Source organism: Cydia strobilella, chromosome 14 (genome assembly GCF_947568885.1).
Source record: "Cydia strobilella chromosome 14, ilCydStro3.1, whole genome shotgun sequence".
Lineage (NCBI taxonomy): Eukaryota > Metazoa > Arthropoda > Insecta > Lepidoptera > Tortricidae > Cydia > Cydia strobilella.
Window position 1 is genome coordinate 13206481 of NC_086054.1, and position 14930 is coordinate 13221410.

Below are 14930 nucleotides of genomic sequence, written 5' to 3' on the forward strand. Positions count from 1 at the left end.
AATAATAAATTATTTTATTAAGAAAGGGACGATATTTAAAAATCACTTTTCATCAAACAAGTTACAGAAATACTAATGTGAAACAAATACTCTAAATGTAAAATCTATTTCTTGGGACGGCATCCGAGCTACGATTCGGACCTTTAAGAAATTACAAAAACTTTGATAGAAATGTTTATAGATTTTTAATGATTTAATTGTTATTATTTATTGATTTTGATAACTAAATAATTATTATAATAGTATACAAATAAAAGTTTTCAGATTTTCGTATATGGCAATTAATTCGTTACTTCCGGGCAATCCATTCGTTCCATTCCAAATTCCAATCAACCGTTCATTTCATTCACTTTGTGCCAATCACATTGTCTCTCGCTTTGCTGCCGTTTGATTTCTTAGTTCACACCGCCATCTTTCTTTTCCAACAAATTTTGTACGCAGCAAGGTACGTTGATGTTTCAAATAATTTGTATTAAATGGTTTTAATGATCTTTAATTGAACTTATAGTTTCCTTTGTAATTCGAGAACTCTAGTAAGTATATATTGACGATTCCTTTTGGCTAATATCAGCGTGGAACATTTTCAGCCATGTGGTCGGTCAGCGAACCGAAATTGGTTTTTATGTGTACTGCGCACTATGTTTTCGGATATGAAATCTTATGAATAGCCTGCATGTTTCATTGTGTAAATGGTTATTTTGCTTTTTGATTGCCAGTTAATTGATGACATTGACATGTGTATAGAAATTTAAATCGTTTTTTGTATTTTGTAGCCGGCACATCGTTTTTTTTTTTTAACGTGGCGGCAAACTTAACTTTGGTGTTGTTTTAGGAGAAACCATGGGTACCGTTGAGCGTGCTGGTGATGCGACTTCGGAGGTGGAATCCGGCGAGGAGGAGGAGATTGTTGGTGGTGGTGAACTGGCGCAGCACCTCATGAAAAGGTCAGTTCATGTTTATAGGTTATGTTCTTTGTGAAACTATTTGTTCCATGTAGTTCCTCAGTTCTTGTAGTTAGATATGTGAAATAACCTGTGCAGGGTATCCTTTTAAGGAAATCCCCATTAGTCACTTAATAAATTCATACGACCGCGGCATGATCATGTCCCACAACCCACAAGTAACATAGAATTTCTTTTGAATGTGGTATGTTCATTAAAAAAAGTGGACTGGACCATTTTATTGAAAGGAAAGTCAAGTAGTGGTGCAAATTAAATTACTATCTTCATTAATTACACATGAAACAGAATATTGTAGTACAATTAGGTTTACAATTTAATATATGTAGAATCTAGTTACTATTAGTTTATAAAACTTGTCCTAATGGTTCTAGTTCTACATAGTGAATATCGCAGATTTGTTAGGTCCTCTTTTATAAATATAAGGCTTGTGGAAAAATACTGTTATTCCAATAAGTTGAAATATAAACCTAATGAGATACCTACATCTTATGCCCTGTGTGGCATCAATAAGCAAAAAACTGGTACTTCTAAAAATTACATGCATGGTAAGACCATGCTTCCCCGTCACATGTTCAAACTTTAATTGAATGTGTCATGTGACCCGAATACTCATCCAATGAGTAATGATCTTAATTTAGGCAGGAATGATTCAAGAAGCTTTAACAGTTAAACTAAGTTCTGGTTAGTATATTTTGTTATCTACCTACCTACTTACTACCTTATGTCATTACAAATGACACAAGATAGTTTTATATTGTATTGATAAATAATTTTAAAACAAAACTTTCTTTTGGTTTCGCATTGTTTCACCTTTCTGAAGTTAAATTTTTCTAAAAGGTTTCTAAATTGATTTGATATTTCAGGTTTCTATAGCGCTTGCCTATCTAACCGTTAGTGAAACTAAACTTTTGTCTGGTTTTCTAAGGATTTATGAAGCCGTTAATTTCTCAAAGTGGCCTCTGTAATGTAACAAGTGCTTACTGACTTAGCAAGGTCTTCTATCACTACATAGTATAGAACAAAGTCGCTTTCTGCTGTTTGTCTGTCCCTATGTATGCTTAGATTTTTAAAACTACGCAACGAATCTTGATGCGGGTTTCTTTAATAGATAGAGTGATTCAAGAGGAAGGTTTATGTGTATAACTAGCGACCCGCCCCGGCTTCTCACGGGCGCAATGCTGACATTAAATATACTACACCCTGTGCAAAGCCGGGGCGGGTCGCTAGTAAACAATCTCACTCTTACCTGATGATAAGTGGACAGATGTGTCACAAGCATTGCGCTACAGCATGGGTATGGTGACAGATGTCATCCCCATACAATTTATAACTTAAAACGCATAATATTACCAAATTGTACATGACATCTGTCACTTTACCATGCTATTTGAAAATATTATAGTTGTGGATTATGATTATGATGTAAATTATTCTATGGCTATGGCTTCATAAAGTTCTCATTGAAAAAAGTTTCATCTGAAATATATTAAAAAAAACCATGTGTACATGTCTAAAAACACTTGCTTACTACGCACGAAAGCATGCTACTATGGAGCATTCCTGAAATAGCACGCCTCAGCTGACCTTGAAATATTTTATAGGTCAATCGTCTTTTCAACATGCTTCCTAATTCTACAGACGAATAAGGATAGCATCTAAAAAACAATAAGAACTTAATCTTTTCTTGTTCAGTCTTTAATGTAAGGTCAATGACCCAATGATGATTCACTTCATGCTCTAGTTCAAACTCAATCTAGCATGGAAATGAAATCACTATCTTGTCTTCACCTAGCTGATTTATAAGCGCACGATGTAATCATCCTAGATAAGGTATCAAGAAGATAAAAATAACCACTCATTATTAGTCAGAGGTAGATCTTAGCATAGAGTAACTTATACTAGAGCGGTACTGTCATAGTAAATTTTGTTACCCCAGTAAATTCACTGCCATCTGTCGACACACTTTAAAACTAATAATAAATATTTATAAAAATACGATAAAATGTATTTAAATATGGATAAATGATTTTTTTAATTTGCAATAATTATTTTTATGATTTTGACCCATGTTCTTTCACTGATATGCGTTAAAATTGTTAAATAACAAACGAAACCGTCAACGCCATCTATACGACAGTAGGCCAAAGCTAGTAGCGCCCTCTGAACGAGAATAAAATTTTCTTGATTTTCGAGGCACGTTTTTTCCTTAGACTGTATCCATCTATTACGGAGTTATATCTATCTTTGATCTTAGTTAACTACCTAGCTACCTACTAGACTTTTGTAATTGGCTGGTCTTCTGTAGTCCTCTTAAACAGCTTGTAATGTTATATTTTGTTATTAAACTGGCTTGCAAATAAAATATGTAGATATTAAACAGACCAAAAATGAGATAGCGGAACCATCTATACGCATTTTGTAGCAAATTGCGGGAACAAGCAAAAAGCAGCATGCATTATTGACTAAAGAAAGGGGAGGCTTTACCCAACAGAGCACAAAATCAGCTATTAAAAATATCTTGAAAGTCTTCCTTTTAATCAATACTGTTAAAGGATGAATAAACTTTTTTCTTTTTATCAATCAATTTAATTTAAATAAATATCCGTAAGATTGTTAGTAATTACACATTTACAAGACCTATCAAACTATGGTATGTAAGTAATTTAAAAATATAATAAACACGTACACATTGCCATGGTTACGTATCCTGAGAGTCCTGAGTTACCCTTCAAAATCATGTTTGCTTTGTTGTAGTAAAAATACTTCTAAGACCACACCATTATATCGAATTTAATGGTCACAAGACAGAATAACAAAAAAATGTTGCAAACCGGCCAAGTGCGAGTCGGACTCGCGCACGAAGGGTTCCGTACCATTACGCAAAAAACTGCAAAAAAATCACGTTTGTTGTATGGGAGCCCCCCTTAAATATTCATTTTATTCTCTTTTTAGTATTTGTTGTTATAGCGGCAACAGAAATACACCATCTGTGAAAATTTCAACTGTCTAGCTATCACGGTTCATGAGATACAGCCTGGTGACAGACGGACAGCGGAGTCTTAGTAATAGGGTCCCGTTTTTACCCTTTGGGTACGGAACCCTAAAAAGCTTAATTTATGAACAGAATTTCTAAAAAGTAAACCTTCCCTACTATATAACGACCTAAAGTGAAAAAGCTGTAAGGGTATATCAATAGATTCCGACCAGTCTTTCTTAGAAAAGAAGTTAGCTATCATGACTTGGCACTTCAAAAAAGTCTAGCCTTACTAGTTTTTCTACCATCATTGTTCTCTTCACCTTGGACTGAAAGTGCGTAAAAGATAAATGAGTGGGTTAATGACTGAAGTAATCATTCTTACTTTGCTAGCTATATGTAGGCATTAGGATTATATCTTGAATTTGTTCTTATAGAGCATTCTGAAGTGATTGTTAAGTGATGAATACCTATTAATCATTTCTGTTTGTGTTATATAACCCCTAGAGATGAAATTACTGATGTGCCGCCGGAAAGTTAATTGCCCCAAATGGAACAATTTCGGAAACTTCTCAGTTTTTTGTATGTAGAAACAAACATTCGGTAGAGTACATCTGTACTATCTGTAGATGTGGGATGAGATGATAGTCTGCAATCTAGTATAATCACGCTTCAATCGTAGTGTGTTTGCTGGATATTTACGTGCCGTCAAAGATGTTAAACAGCCCTACTCCGATTGTTTACATCGTACAAGACGATTGGCCCTATTTTTAAGAGGAAATACGTTCTTGACAGCTCTAGGAAACTCTATAAAGTCATTAAAAGACTCTTCTATAAACAAAATAAAAACGTAGTAGCTCCTGGTAATGTTTTATTTCTGAAATTCCGTTCGTAATAGTTGGATGAATTTGTTTTAGGGAAGGTTTCTTTTATGAAACAGATTCTTTTAGGCTAAGTTTGGTGTAGAGACTACATACAGCATGATTTTGTTGCCACGCTGTATGACCTACAGCCCTACAGGTCATACTGAACAACTTTTACTTTGGGGGCAACCCCGAAAACGCGAAAAATATTTTTGCCGCTGTTCTATGAAAACATGATTCGCCGAAATATACGGGACAGCAGATTATTTTTGCTTTTTCTGGGTTGGCTCCATAGTAAAAGTTGTTTAGTATTGTATGGTCATACATAACAAATCACTGTAAATGCTATACCAAAAGCCAACAATCTATTTATTTACCCTTGTTACAGCGGCATGACCCGCGGCGAGATGCTCGCGGCCATCACCAACCGCATCCACGCGGAGGCCATAGCGTCCCTCCCTCCCAACGTGAGACGGCGAGTTCGAGCGCTCAGGGCGCTCCAGAAGGAATTCGTTGACGTCGAGTCCAAGTTCTACAGCGAGGTGCACCAGTTGGAGTGCAAATATGAGAAGCTGTACAAGCCATTGTTTGAGAAGGTAGGTTATTCAAACAAAAAAATTACGGAGCAGTTATAGGGGCACTCTGTCAATGTGAGGCGGCGAGTGCGCGCTTCGAGCGCTGCTAAGGAGTTTATGGTGGCAAGAGTCTAAATTCTATGGCTATGCAAATATCAGAAGTTTTAAAAGTTATTACTTGAGAAGGTAGTATACTTGCTAGGTAGTGCTTGTTGCATCTGGGGTCACACCGGCAACTTGAGGCGGCGAGTATGCGCTTCGAGCGCTGCATAAGGTTTATAGGTACCTTCTAGACTCATTTAAAATTATTTTTACACATTGAGCTGAAGAAAAGGTTTGCACGGGCTGCACGGCGAATTAAGTTTCTAGAGCCAACGAATTTAGCTCAAAATGTATCATCATGTATTACCCTATGTAACTACTCAATGTCCTTGTCTAAACAGCGCGCTCAAATCGTGAACGGCACGTACGAGCCCAATGACAACGAATGCCTGAACCCGTGGCGCGACGAGACCGAGGAGGAGGAGTTGGCTCGCGCCGTCCAGCAGGCCGCGCTCACCGACGGTGAGGAGAAGAAGGAGGGAGAGGAGGTCAAACCGCCGGCTGAGTAAGTATCATAACAATTCTAAAACACATTGGTTGGGCTGTAAAAAGGTTGCTCATGACGAAGTCAAAAACTCCGTATGATTCTGTAAAATTACGTGTCGCCCCCTTTTAAAATCTAAAAAATGTGGGGATGCCTGGACATGATGATGCTGATGATGCTCTACTGACCGATTTCGGCCACAGCGACTGTGTGCTCTGGAGTAGGCAATTTTCAATTCGCGTTATTAGCGTGCAGCTGGTCCGCTCTCTGGTGCGCCCTTAGGTGGCTCACGTACCCTATCTTCTTGCTAAATACTCGAGCGCATTTTGGGCACGTCAGCGCACCACCTATTTACATAGTTGTAGGGAATCGAGGTTGGCGGCCGAGCCTTAAGCTCATCTCGTTTCCTGTCGAGCTCACTGCGGCGTTCAGTCTCGAAATCGCTGACTCGATCGTGAATGAGGCGCCGCCACTCGGGCCGCTGCGCTGCCTTCCGCTCCCAGACCGAGGGCTGCAGTTTGCATCTCTTCATATGTCTTTTCAGAACATCCTTATATCGTAAGTACTGGCCACCACTTTTACGCTTACCATTATGGAGTTCTGAAAAGAAGATGCGCTTCGCCATTATGTCCAGGCTGAACGCATGCATGAACGCTTTTTAAAACATTACGGAAAAGGCTTCTTGAAACAGCCCAAATCTAGGGATCGGAGAGATGGCAGCCATACTAAACAGAAAAATATTATTTCCACACATTATTTATCTAAGCGTTTCGTTTTCTGCAAAGTTGTGGAGTTAGTTTGATAGACTTGATAGAGAATACTACCTCCCTATGCTTTCCGGCTTCCTAAGTGTTACTTAGCAAAAACTTGTACATGATGACCTTCTTATCACCAAGATCTGAATGCCATGAGGATCCAAACATGCATCACCAACTGAGGCTCCACACCACCCAAACCCCTCAAACTTGTTTAAACCTGTCTCATAACCAGCCATACCATTTCAGGCCCCCAATGGACCCCAACGTTAAAGGAGTGCCCGATTTCTGGTACACGATATTCAGAAACGTGTCCATGCTGTGCGAGATGATGCAGGAACATGACGAGCCTATCCTTAAGACCTTGCAGGATATTAAAGGTAAGGTTGTCATTTAATTTGATGATATATTGAGTTAAATGTGATATAACTATCGAATCTGTAGGCCTAGCACAGGAACGGAACTCTCTAATAATTAATACAATGAGAAAAAGAAGTCTTTTAGTAACAGTAAAAGATACTGTCACGCCCCTCCTGTGCTAAGCCTACTGCTCACATATCGTGACAATCGGTTAAGACGGTAACTGATACTGATAGACAAATAACAGTGTGCATGACAGAAATTACTTTTTTAATAAAAGCCATGTAGGCTATGAGACAGCATTATATACAGTACCTCCTCCTAGTGTAAATTTTATTCGATAGCGTGACGTGACGTCCGCGTTTGCGTTAAGTCTCATTTTGTATGGGATTTTGAGTTTCCAAAACGTCCCGCTTGGCGCGCTGTTCAAAATGAGGCAAACTCGTACGTCCGCCACACTAAACTCTAACTCAAATGATTTATTTGTAAACATAGGTAACAGTGTTGGTACAAAATGTATGATATATGATAAGCTATGTTTCGCCAACAGGCAAATTTGAAATTAGGTATACACATACCAATTAAAATATGTACATTGTTGCATGCATTATATACTTAACTAAAGAAAAGAATATATGCTATCAAATGAAATTTACAACTAGGGGTTCAGAATTAGGAAAAACCGCAAATGATGATTTTTTATCACCAAGACCTGAATGCCATGATTATTAAACATGCACTACCAACTGAGGCCTAAAGCTTCCTTACCCACCACAAAATTCTACAAAAACCAAACTAAAAGCAACTTTTATTTCCAGTTCTAATGCACGAAGACCCAATCGGCTTCACACTAGAGTTCCACTTTGCGCCCAACGACTACTTCACAAACACGGTGCTCACTAAGGAGTACTCCATGAAGTGTAAGCCCGATGAGGAGAACCCACTAGAATTTGAAGGCCCTGAAATCTATTCATGCAAGGTATGTTTATATCATACTTGTTTGAGTTGTAAAACCAAATTGGTGTAGATCTTTCTCTTCTTAAAACGCTAATAAGAATAGCGTTTTTCCGCAGTGTGTCCCACATTGAACGAAATTTTTGTCAATACAAATTGTTGCTGTTACTAAAGTTTCTTCCTGAATTTATACCAAATTGCTTCAGCAACTAAAGAAAGGACTGTATCGCACGCGCCTTATTATATTTTTGTCCCCGCCCACCAATATAATTATGCGCGTCCTTTTTTTTAGTAAAACTGATCAATTTCGCTGATGTTTATATTGATTTAAAGAATTACAAATTTGCACAAATTATTACTGATTTCAAAATACATAAAACATAGGACCATAGGACATAAATCGAAACATTTTGCAAAACGCAAATACACTATTTAAATGATGACAAACCTTACACCGATATCTGAATACATTGATGTTCAAAAACATGCACTACCAACTGAGGCAATATTCCACCTGCACCACAATTTTCCCACTTACCATCCACTACAACCTCCCCTAATTACAGGGTTGCGAAATCAACTGGAAGAAAGGCAAGAACGTGACAGTGAAGACGATAAAGAAGAAGCAGAAACACAAGTCCCGTGGGTCTGTGCGCACGGTCACCAAGTCGGTGCAGGCGGATTCCTTCTTCAACTTCTTCTCGCCGCCCGCCATGCCGGAGGACCCTAACTCCACTCTAGCGTCCGATATCCAGGTAAATACTTCATTTTGACTGTTTCACCCTTAAGGCTACCCCCACTCTAGCGTCGGCGTCTAGTCAGCGCTATGGAAAATGGCGTCGCTGCGCAGTTGCGCCAACGTTGCGTCGAGCAGCAGCCAGAGAATTGAATAGGCCAAAGACGCGGGGCTTTCCCCATTTACCGGTCCCAGGTGAAGGCGGCATAGGGAGACACCCACGTCACAGATTATATAATAGTTCTTACGAACAGATACTTATCTCTCAAAGAAAACGCAAATACCTACTGTTTTGATACCTACACAAAAATACAATGGAGTGACCTTCAACGCGCCGCTCCCCGCACCGCGCGCGCCGACACAACGCTAGGGTTGCCGACGCTTCTTTTAAATACTTAGGTGTCTTAGGTAGATATCTAGCTATAAATGTGTCGTAAAATACATTACCTACATCTTTAAAACAATTTAATAGTACCTACGTAGCTTGTAACTATTATCGTAAAAATAACAGTAGGTGTAAGTACCTACATTGAGAATGTCTACTTACTTTTCCTCATCCGTCGAAAGAGGAAAAAGCTATATTTTTTATTTGTTTTGTTGTTTCTGTATCCATCCACACTACAAGCTGTGTTATTTGTTCGTGACGAAGACATTTCTTTGGCATAGCGCGCGGTGACGTGCGTGCGTGAGCGCGTGTGGCAACCAACTGGCTAACTTGAGTCCCGCCGGCGGGAAGCGAGTCATAGGTATAAATCCGAGTTCCATAGGCCTGCCCACGTCTCTAAATGGAGCATTACTGACCATTGAACTTTGTGCAGGCGCTACTGACGGCGGACTTCGAGATCGGTCACTACATCCGCGAGCGCGTGGTGTCCCGCGCCGTGCTGCTCTACACGGGCGAGGGGCTCGACGACGACGATGATGATGATTACGAGGAGGAGGTACGCACTAATACCACTACCACTACACATCCAGGGTTCGATAGAGCCATTCCATGAGCTGTCCCGGATAAACGCGTTTTTTTTTTCAATGGAATTTACTGAGCATTTACATCTATTGTGACAGAAAAAAAAGTCGCGTTTGTACGGGACAACGGTAGAAAATTTTGTAGATTGCAATGAGCATCTTAATCATTTTGAACCCTGAACACGTCTCATATTCATGTTATAAGTTGGCTACCATAACTCACAAACGAATCTGCATTAAAAACGCATGGTGTTGATACACGATGCATTATTTAACCTAGCTTTTGTTTGTAGGCAAAATTTGCCAAGATTAATGAAATTTTGATTAGTACAAATAATGATTCAAAATACAATAGATTGGAAGGCCTTTTGATCGGCGGGTAAAGGATAACATTTAGAACACTTCATACATTTTATATGTGTGTCATTTGTTATATTGCGAAACCTACTAAATCAATAGTTTAAAGTTTATATAGCCGGATTGCTATTTTGTGAGTTTTGGTGGTCAATTGACGATAAAGCGACTTTTGCAGCTATCACAAATTCACCCATTGCTCTTACTAAATGAAAGGCGCATAAACGAAATAGAAAGATTGGGTTTAATGGTATCATTTCTCACATCATTAAAACTACGGTGGTTTAGATGGTTGCATTCTAAGATGTAGCCATGTAAGTGACAGTGAAGACAAAAAATGTAGTTTTTTCATGATGCTTGCATACATATTACTACATTTCTCTTTAGATTTGTAAAAATCATGTTTGCTGACAATGCTTTCTTCCAACAAAAAAGATTCATAGTGTCACGCGAACACACATTCAGCAAAAATACTGCTGAATGTGTTTTTGAATATCATGCTAGCTCGTTGCGGTCTAGTCATGACAGACAATGAGCATTCACGCTTTCAATTGCTTCGGATAATGGTACTCCGTTCTTCATCATTCTAGCTTTTAAATTAGATATTCTATAGCGTTCTGTTCGGACCCATCATAATACCAATCGATTGATTTTCGACGGCGGTTACCCCGATTCATTTGACGGCCATAATATTGTGGGTTAGGTTTCGACAAGTCTTAAAAAGTCTGATGTTTCAAAGGCTTGAACTCGTGTATTAGTAACTAGTTACCTGGAGTCTTTATGACTTCTGAGGCCCAATTTTCATTATTAGTCGACCATTAAATTATGGGTGTAATAAAAATGTGTAGAATGCTATTAGGTATCGCCTTATTTACGTTTTTATCGATCATTGACTGTTTAAATCTTTATATACCTAAGCTGTGATCATTTATTATAAGTAGTTAATAATATTACAAACCTATCTATATTCTAATAAGACTATTTATATTTACATTACAGCATAGTGAATTCTACAGCCATCTAGCTCCCATACGTTTTAGTTGCATGGTAGATTTTTCAAACGCTTACGTAGTTAGTTTTGAGTGGATTTTATTTTGTCCCCTTCCCACCCCTGTTCAGACGAAGGCCCCTTGTTTGTTTTGATTTGCTTGAAAGTGTCAGTCATTTGCGGTAGCAACATAATAGATGGTATGCAGACTAATTTTTCTTTTTAACCCACTAGATATCTTTATTTTTGTCTGCGAGTGTTGAATGCTAGACAATATAAAGAAATGAAGAATGTTAGAAATTGAGGGACTTGGAAGTTATATTTGCATGTGTTTTGCGATTTTGCCTTGTCGATAATATCGACTGTACCTAATCTACATACCATTTATTATGAGTTTGCAACGCGTTGGAAGTGTCATGCGTCATGTCATGTATCCACGTCTGGAGGCGGGGCAGGGACCGGGACCAACGTCGGTGTTTGTTTCAGGAGGATTCGTATTCCGACGAGGATTCCGGTACTGAGGAGGTCTCTGACGCGGAAGACTGATGCGACCCTAGCCTTATGTAGCACCGAGAGGCCTTAATGCGCACATATCTATCACATAATATATTATTTAGATATTAAACACTATATCGCCTAGCGACAAGTGATAGGCTGTTAATACTCTGCGATGAACCCGGTAGAATTATAAATTCATAGTTAACGCCGCTAGATGTTATTAGGATATTATACTCGTGACCCTGATCTATGCATGGTTTATCCTCTGACCAGATAAATATGTAGTAGACCAACCGGTTGGCAGCTCGCGAAAGGTGCCTTCGATGCATGTCTGTTAAGATAACTTTATTGCATTTCTAGTTTAGTGTATACAATAATTTCGTTTTTATTTATTATTATAATATTAATATGATAGTGTAGTGTAGTGTATTTTTCTTTATTGGTTTTACATATTTGATTGTACTTTAAATTTTAATGTGATATTATGATTCACGAAGGCTATTAATGTTTTTTCTACTATGTATGAAATTGTAAGTGTCATTCCAAGGAATCTCTAGTGCCAAATTGCATTTCTACTCGAGCATCGCAATACCTGTGATCTTTCTCTCAGAGATATTTTAATAGTGACTTGACAATAGCTAAATCGATAGTCGTATATTTTAATAGTGACTTGACAATAGCTAAATCGATAGTCGTATATTTTAATAGTGACTTGACAATAGCTAAATCGATAGTCGTATATTTTAATAGTGACTTGACAATAACTAAATCGATAGTCGTATATTTTATTTATGTAACTTTTTATTGAAGTTAGCATAATATCGTCAAGTGTATCAGCTCGTCAGGTAGTTTACATAATGGTTATGGCTTGTTTTGGCATGATGTCGCGAAGATAATAAAAATTATATGCTTTTTATTCATGTGTTTTATTTTGGCTTGGTTCATATTGCATGTGTCCCCCTGTCCGTTCGTGTGTTGAATGCTGATGGCTGCAGAATTCACTTGCATAGTTACGAAAATAATTACAAAAGGTAATATTTATTCTTTAACTATTGATAATATATTTATTTATTCATTAGAAAATATTAGATTCACTGTATAACTGTCGGTTTCTCATTCTGTTAAGCTTTTGAGTGCCATTTGTAACTTAAAATGTTTCGTGCACACGCCAACATTATTAGTAAAAGCTACAAAACAACTTTTATGGAAGCATAGAAGCTTGTCAGTGTTTATATTGATTTAAACTAACACTATTTTCACAAATAATTTTAAACTAACACGGGACTAAATCGCGTAAAAACTTACGTTTATTTATGGCCTGACGTTTCGAACGTGACTTTACGTTCGTGGTCACAGGCAGACTGGCGAGGAATTGTATCAACATCTTGCTGCTCGGGTTTTGTGAACTACCCGCACTTGATCTTGATTATGAACTTGTAGGCGTACTTTGTCTACACACAACGCTCACAACATCACACGTCACGTTCGAAACGTCAGGCCATAAATAAACGTAAGTTTTTACTTGTCAGTGTTTGCCATTGCACTGACTATTAATTCTTGGCACTTAACATTAAAACGGAGTATTGGCGCTCAAGGGGTAAAAATAGCAGTTTTATTAGGCATTAGGTCCTCCCAATGGCCACTCAATCAAAACAACATATATATTATATAGGTCTAAACGGGCATTGCGAAAGTGCAATCTAGTAAAACTACTATTTTCAGCACACGATTTTTCTTTGACCAGAGAATACCTAACTTTCCTGTGCAGTGTCAATGGTATCCACTTTATATCACTGCAAAAGCCTGTCAAAACAAACTTATTTAGTTTAACAGTAACATGCCACTCGCTTACCTTTCACTAATAACGCAGGAGGAAGAGGAATGCTCAACCGAAGAAAGCGAAGACGACGAGCCAGCTCCCCGGAGGCCCCGGCCTAAGAAACCCAGCAAGGCGCCCCAAGAGAACCCCGCAGAGTGCAAGCAGCAGTAGCTTGTACATGACCCTAGCTTGATAACCCATGGGGTAAATGGTACATGGTGCTGTCAATTCTTCGTGCGAATAGCGGTGCAAGTTGAAGGAATCCGCTCGAAGCCGCATCGTTGCATATGTAAGGATTTTTTTTGTTGAAATTAAAGCCAAATCTGATGCATTTTTACATAGAAAGTGTCTTTTCTTTTTGTATCTGAAATTTTGTGGAATGCCGGCGCGACAATGAATGTAATGTAAAAACAGTTTCGTAAACTAGGCCACTCGAGCATATTTTACACGTTATCACATTTTTTAAGTGATGGTGAGTGTGCTTTGATGTAAGGTTTTTCTGTTTTATATCTCGATTTACTTATTGTGATAGCTGGTACTGTCGAGATTCTTGTCGCCCTTCGTAAAGAAGTTTTGACAGTTGTAATCGTATGTAACCTCGCAATAGTTTTCATTTCCCATACATTCCTTCTTATTTTGAATGTTACAATTATTTTTATTGCAGTCTTCATTTAAAAACTAATATAGTAAGAATTATCCGCCTTTAGCGTGGCCATTGAAATTGCTTCTCTTATAGTTTTGGTGCGTTGCGCCTTCCTGCCGTCCTAAAAGCGCAGTGGAGTATTTTCTGCGTTTTTCGTTTCGACAGTTGATTAGCGGTTAGGATAAACACATGTGATGTAGCAACAGCCGATAGGTTTTATAAAAACGCATTGTTTTAAGACTAATACATAGTTGTTTGTTACTGATGCATCGTTTAGAACGCAGCGCAAGTAAGCCCGTTACATAGGCGTAATTGTTATGTTAAGGAACACAGGAGTTGCCAATGTTTTATGGTGTAATAAGACATTGGATTTAGTATTACAATATCAACCGCATACACCAGCTATAAGGTATTTGTACACGTTTTTAAAATAAACTTATTAATTAACGCAACTTATTTTATTTCACCTCCTTTTCTTTTCCCTAGCAGTGTTGGCAGAGATATTTGATAAATAAACAACATTAATCGCGAATCCGCGATGGCCATTTATTCAGTATATAGTGGGACCAGATTTTTCCCCTTAGTTTTGATAATTCTGAAGATGGCCGCCACGTTGGCTACGCGCTCTGACTATTACAACCTGTACTTTCGCAGTGCTGCGTACTGACCGTGCTAAAGAATTTAGACTGCACCGTACAGCCGAAGCGGGTGCACATGTTTTGTATCCCAAAATCCTAACGTTACTTTGTATTTAGTTATTAAGTTGATAAAGAAGTACTATCCTGAAGTGAAGCACTGGTGGCCTAGCGGTAAGAGCGTGCGACTTTCAATTCGGAGGTCGTGGGTTCAAACCCCGGCTCCGTACCAATGTTTTTCGGAACTTATGTATTTGATATT

The 14930-nt window shown here is 38.3% G+C and overlaps 1 protein-coding gene across 2 annotated transcripts; it reads left to right on the forward strand.

Annotated features, from left to right (window-relative positions):
- Nucleotides 1-314: 314 nt before the first annotated feature.
- LOC134747227 (nucleosome assembly protein 1-like 1) lies at nucleotides 315-14478 on the forward strand. 2 transcript variants are annotated; one of them, XM_063681830.1, is made up of 9 exons: nucleotides 315-445; nucleotides 833-944; nucleotides 5188-5395; nucleotides 5818-5981; nucleotides 6965-7095; nucleotides 7894-8054; nucleotides 8596-8784; nucleotides 9584-9706; nucleotides 13442-14478. In XM_063681830.1, the coding sequence occupies exons 2-9, from the start codon at nucleotides 841-843 to the stop codon at nucleotides 13559-13561; spliced, it is 1200 nt and encodes a 399-aa protein (XP_063537900.1). In that variant the 5' UTR covers nucleotides 315-445; nucleotides 833-840; the 3' UTR covers nucleotides 13562-14478. The 2 variants fall into 2 exon arrangements, with proteins under 2 accessions (XP_063537900.1, XP_063537901.1); XM_063681831.1 differs by lacking the exon at nucleotides 13442-14478 and adding an exon at nucleotides 11560-12046.
- The last annotated feature ends 452 nt before the right edge of the window (nucleotides 14479-14930 follow it).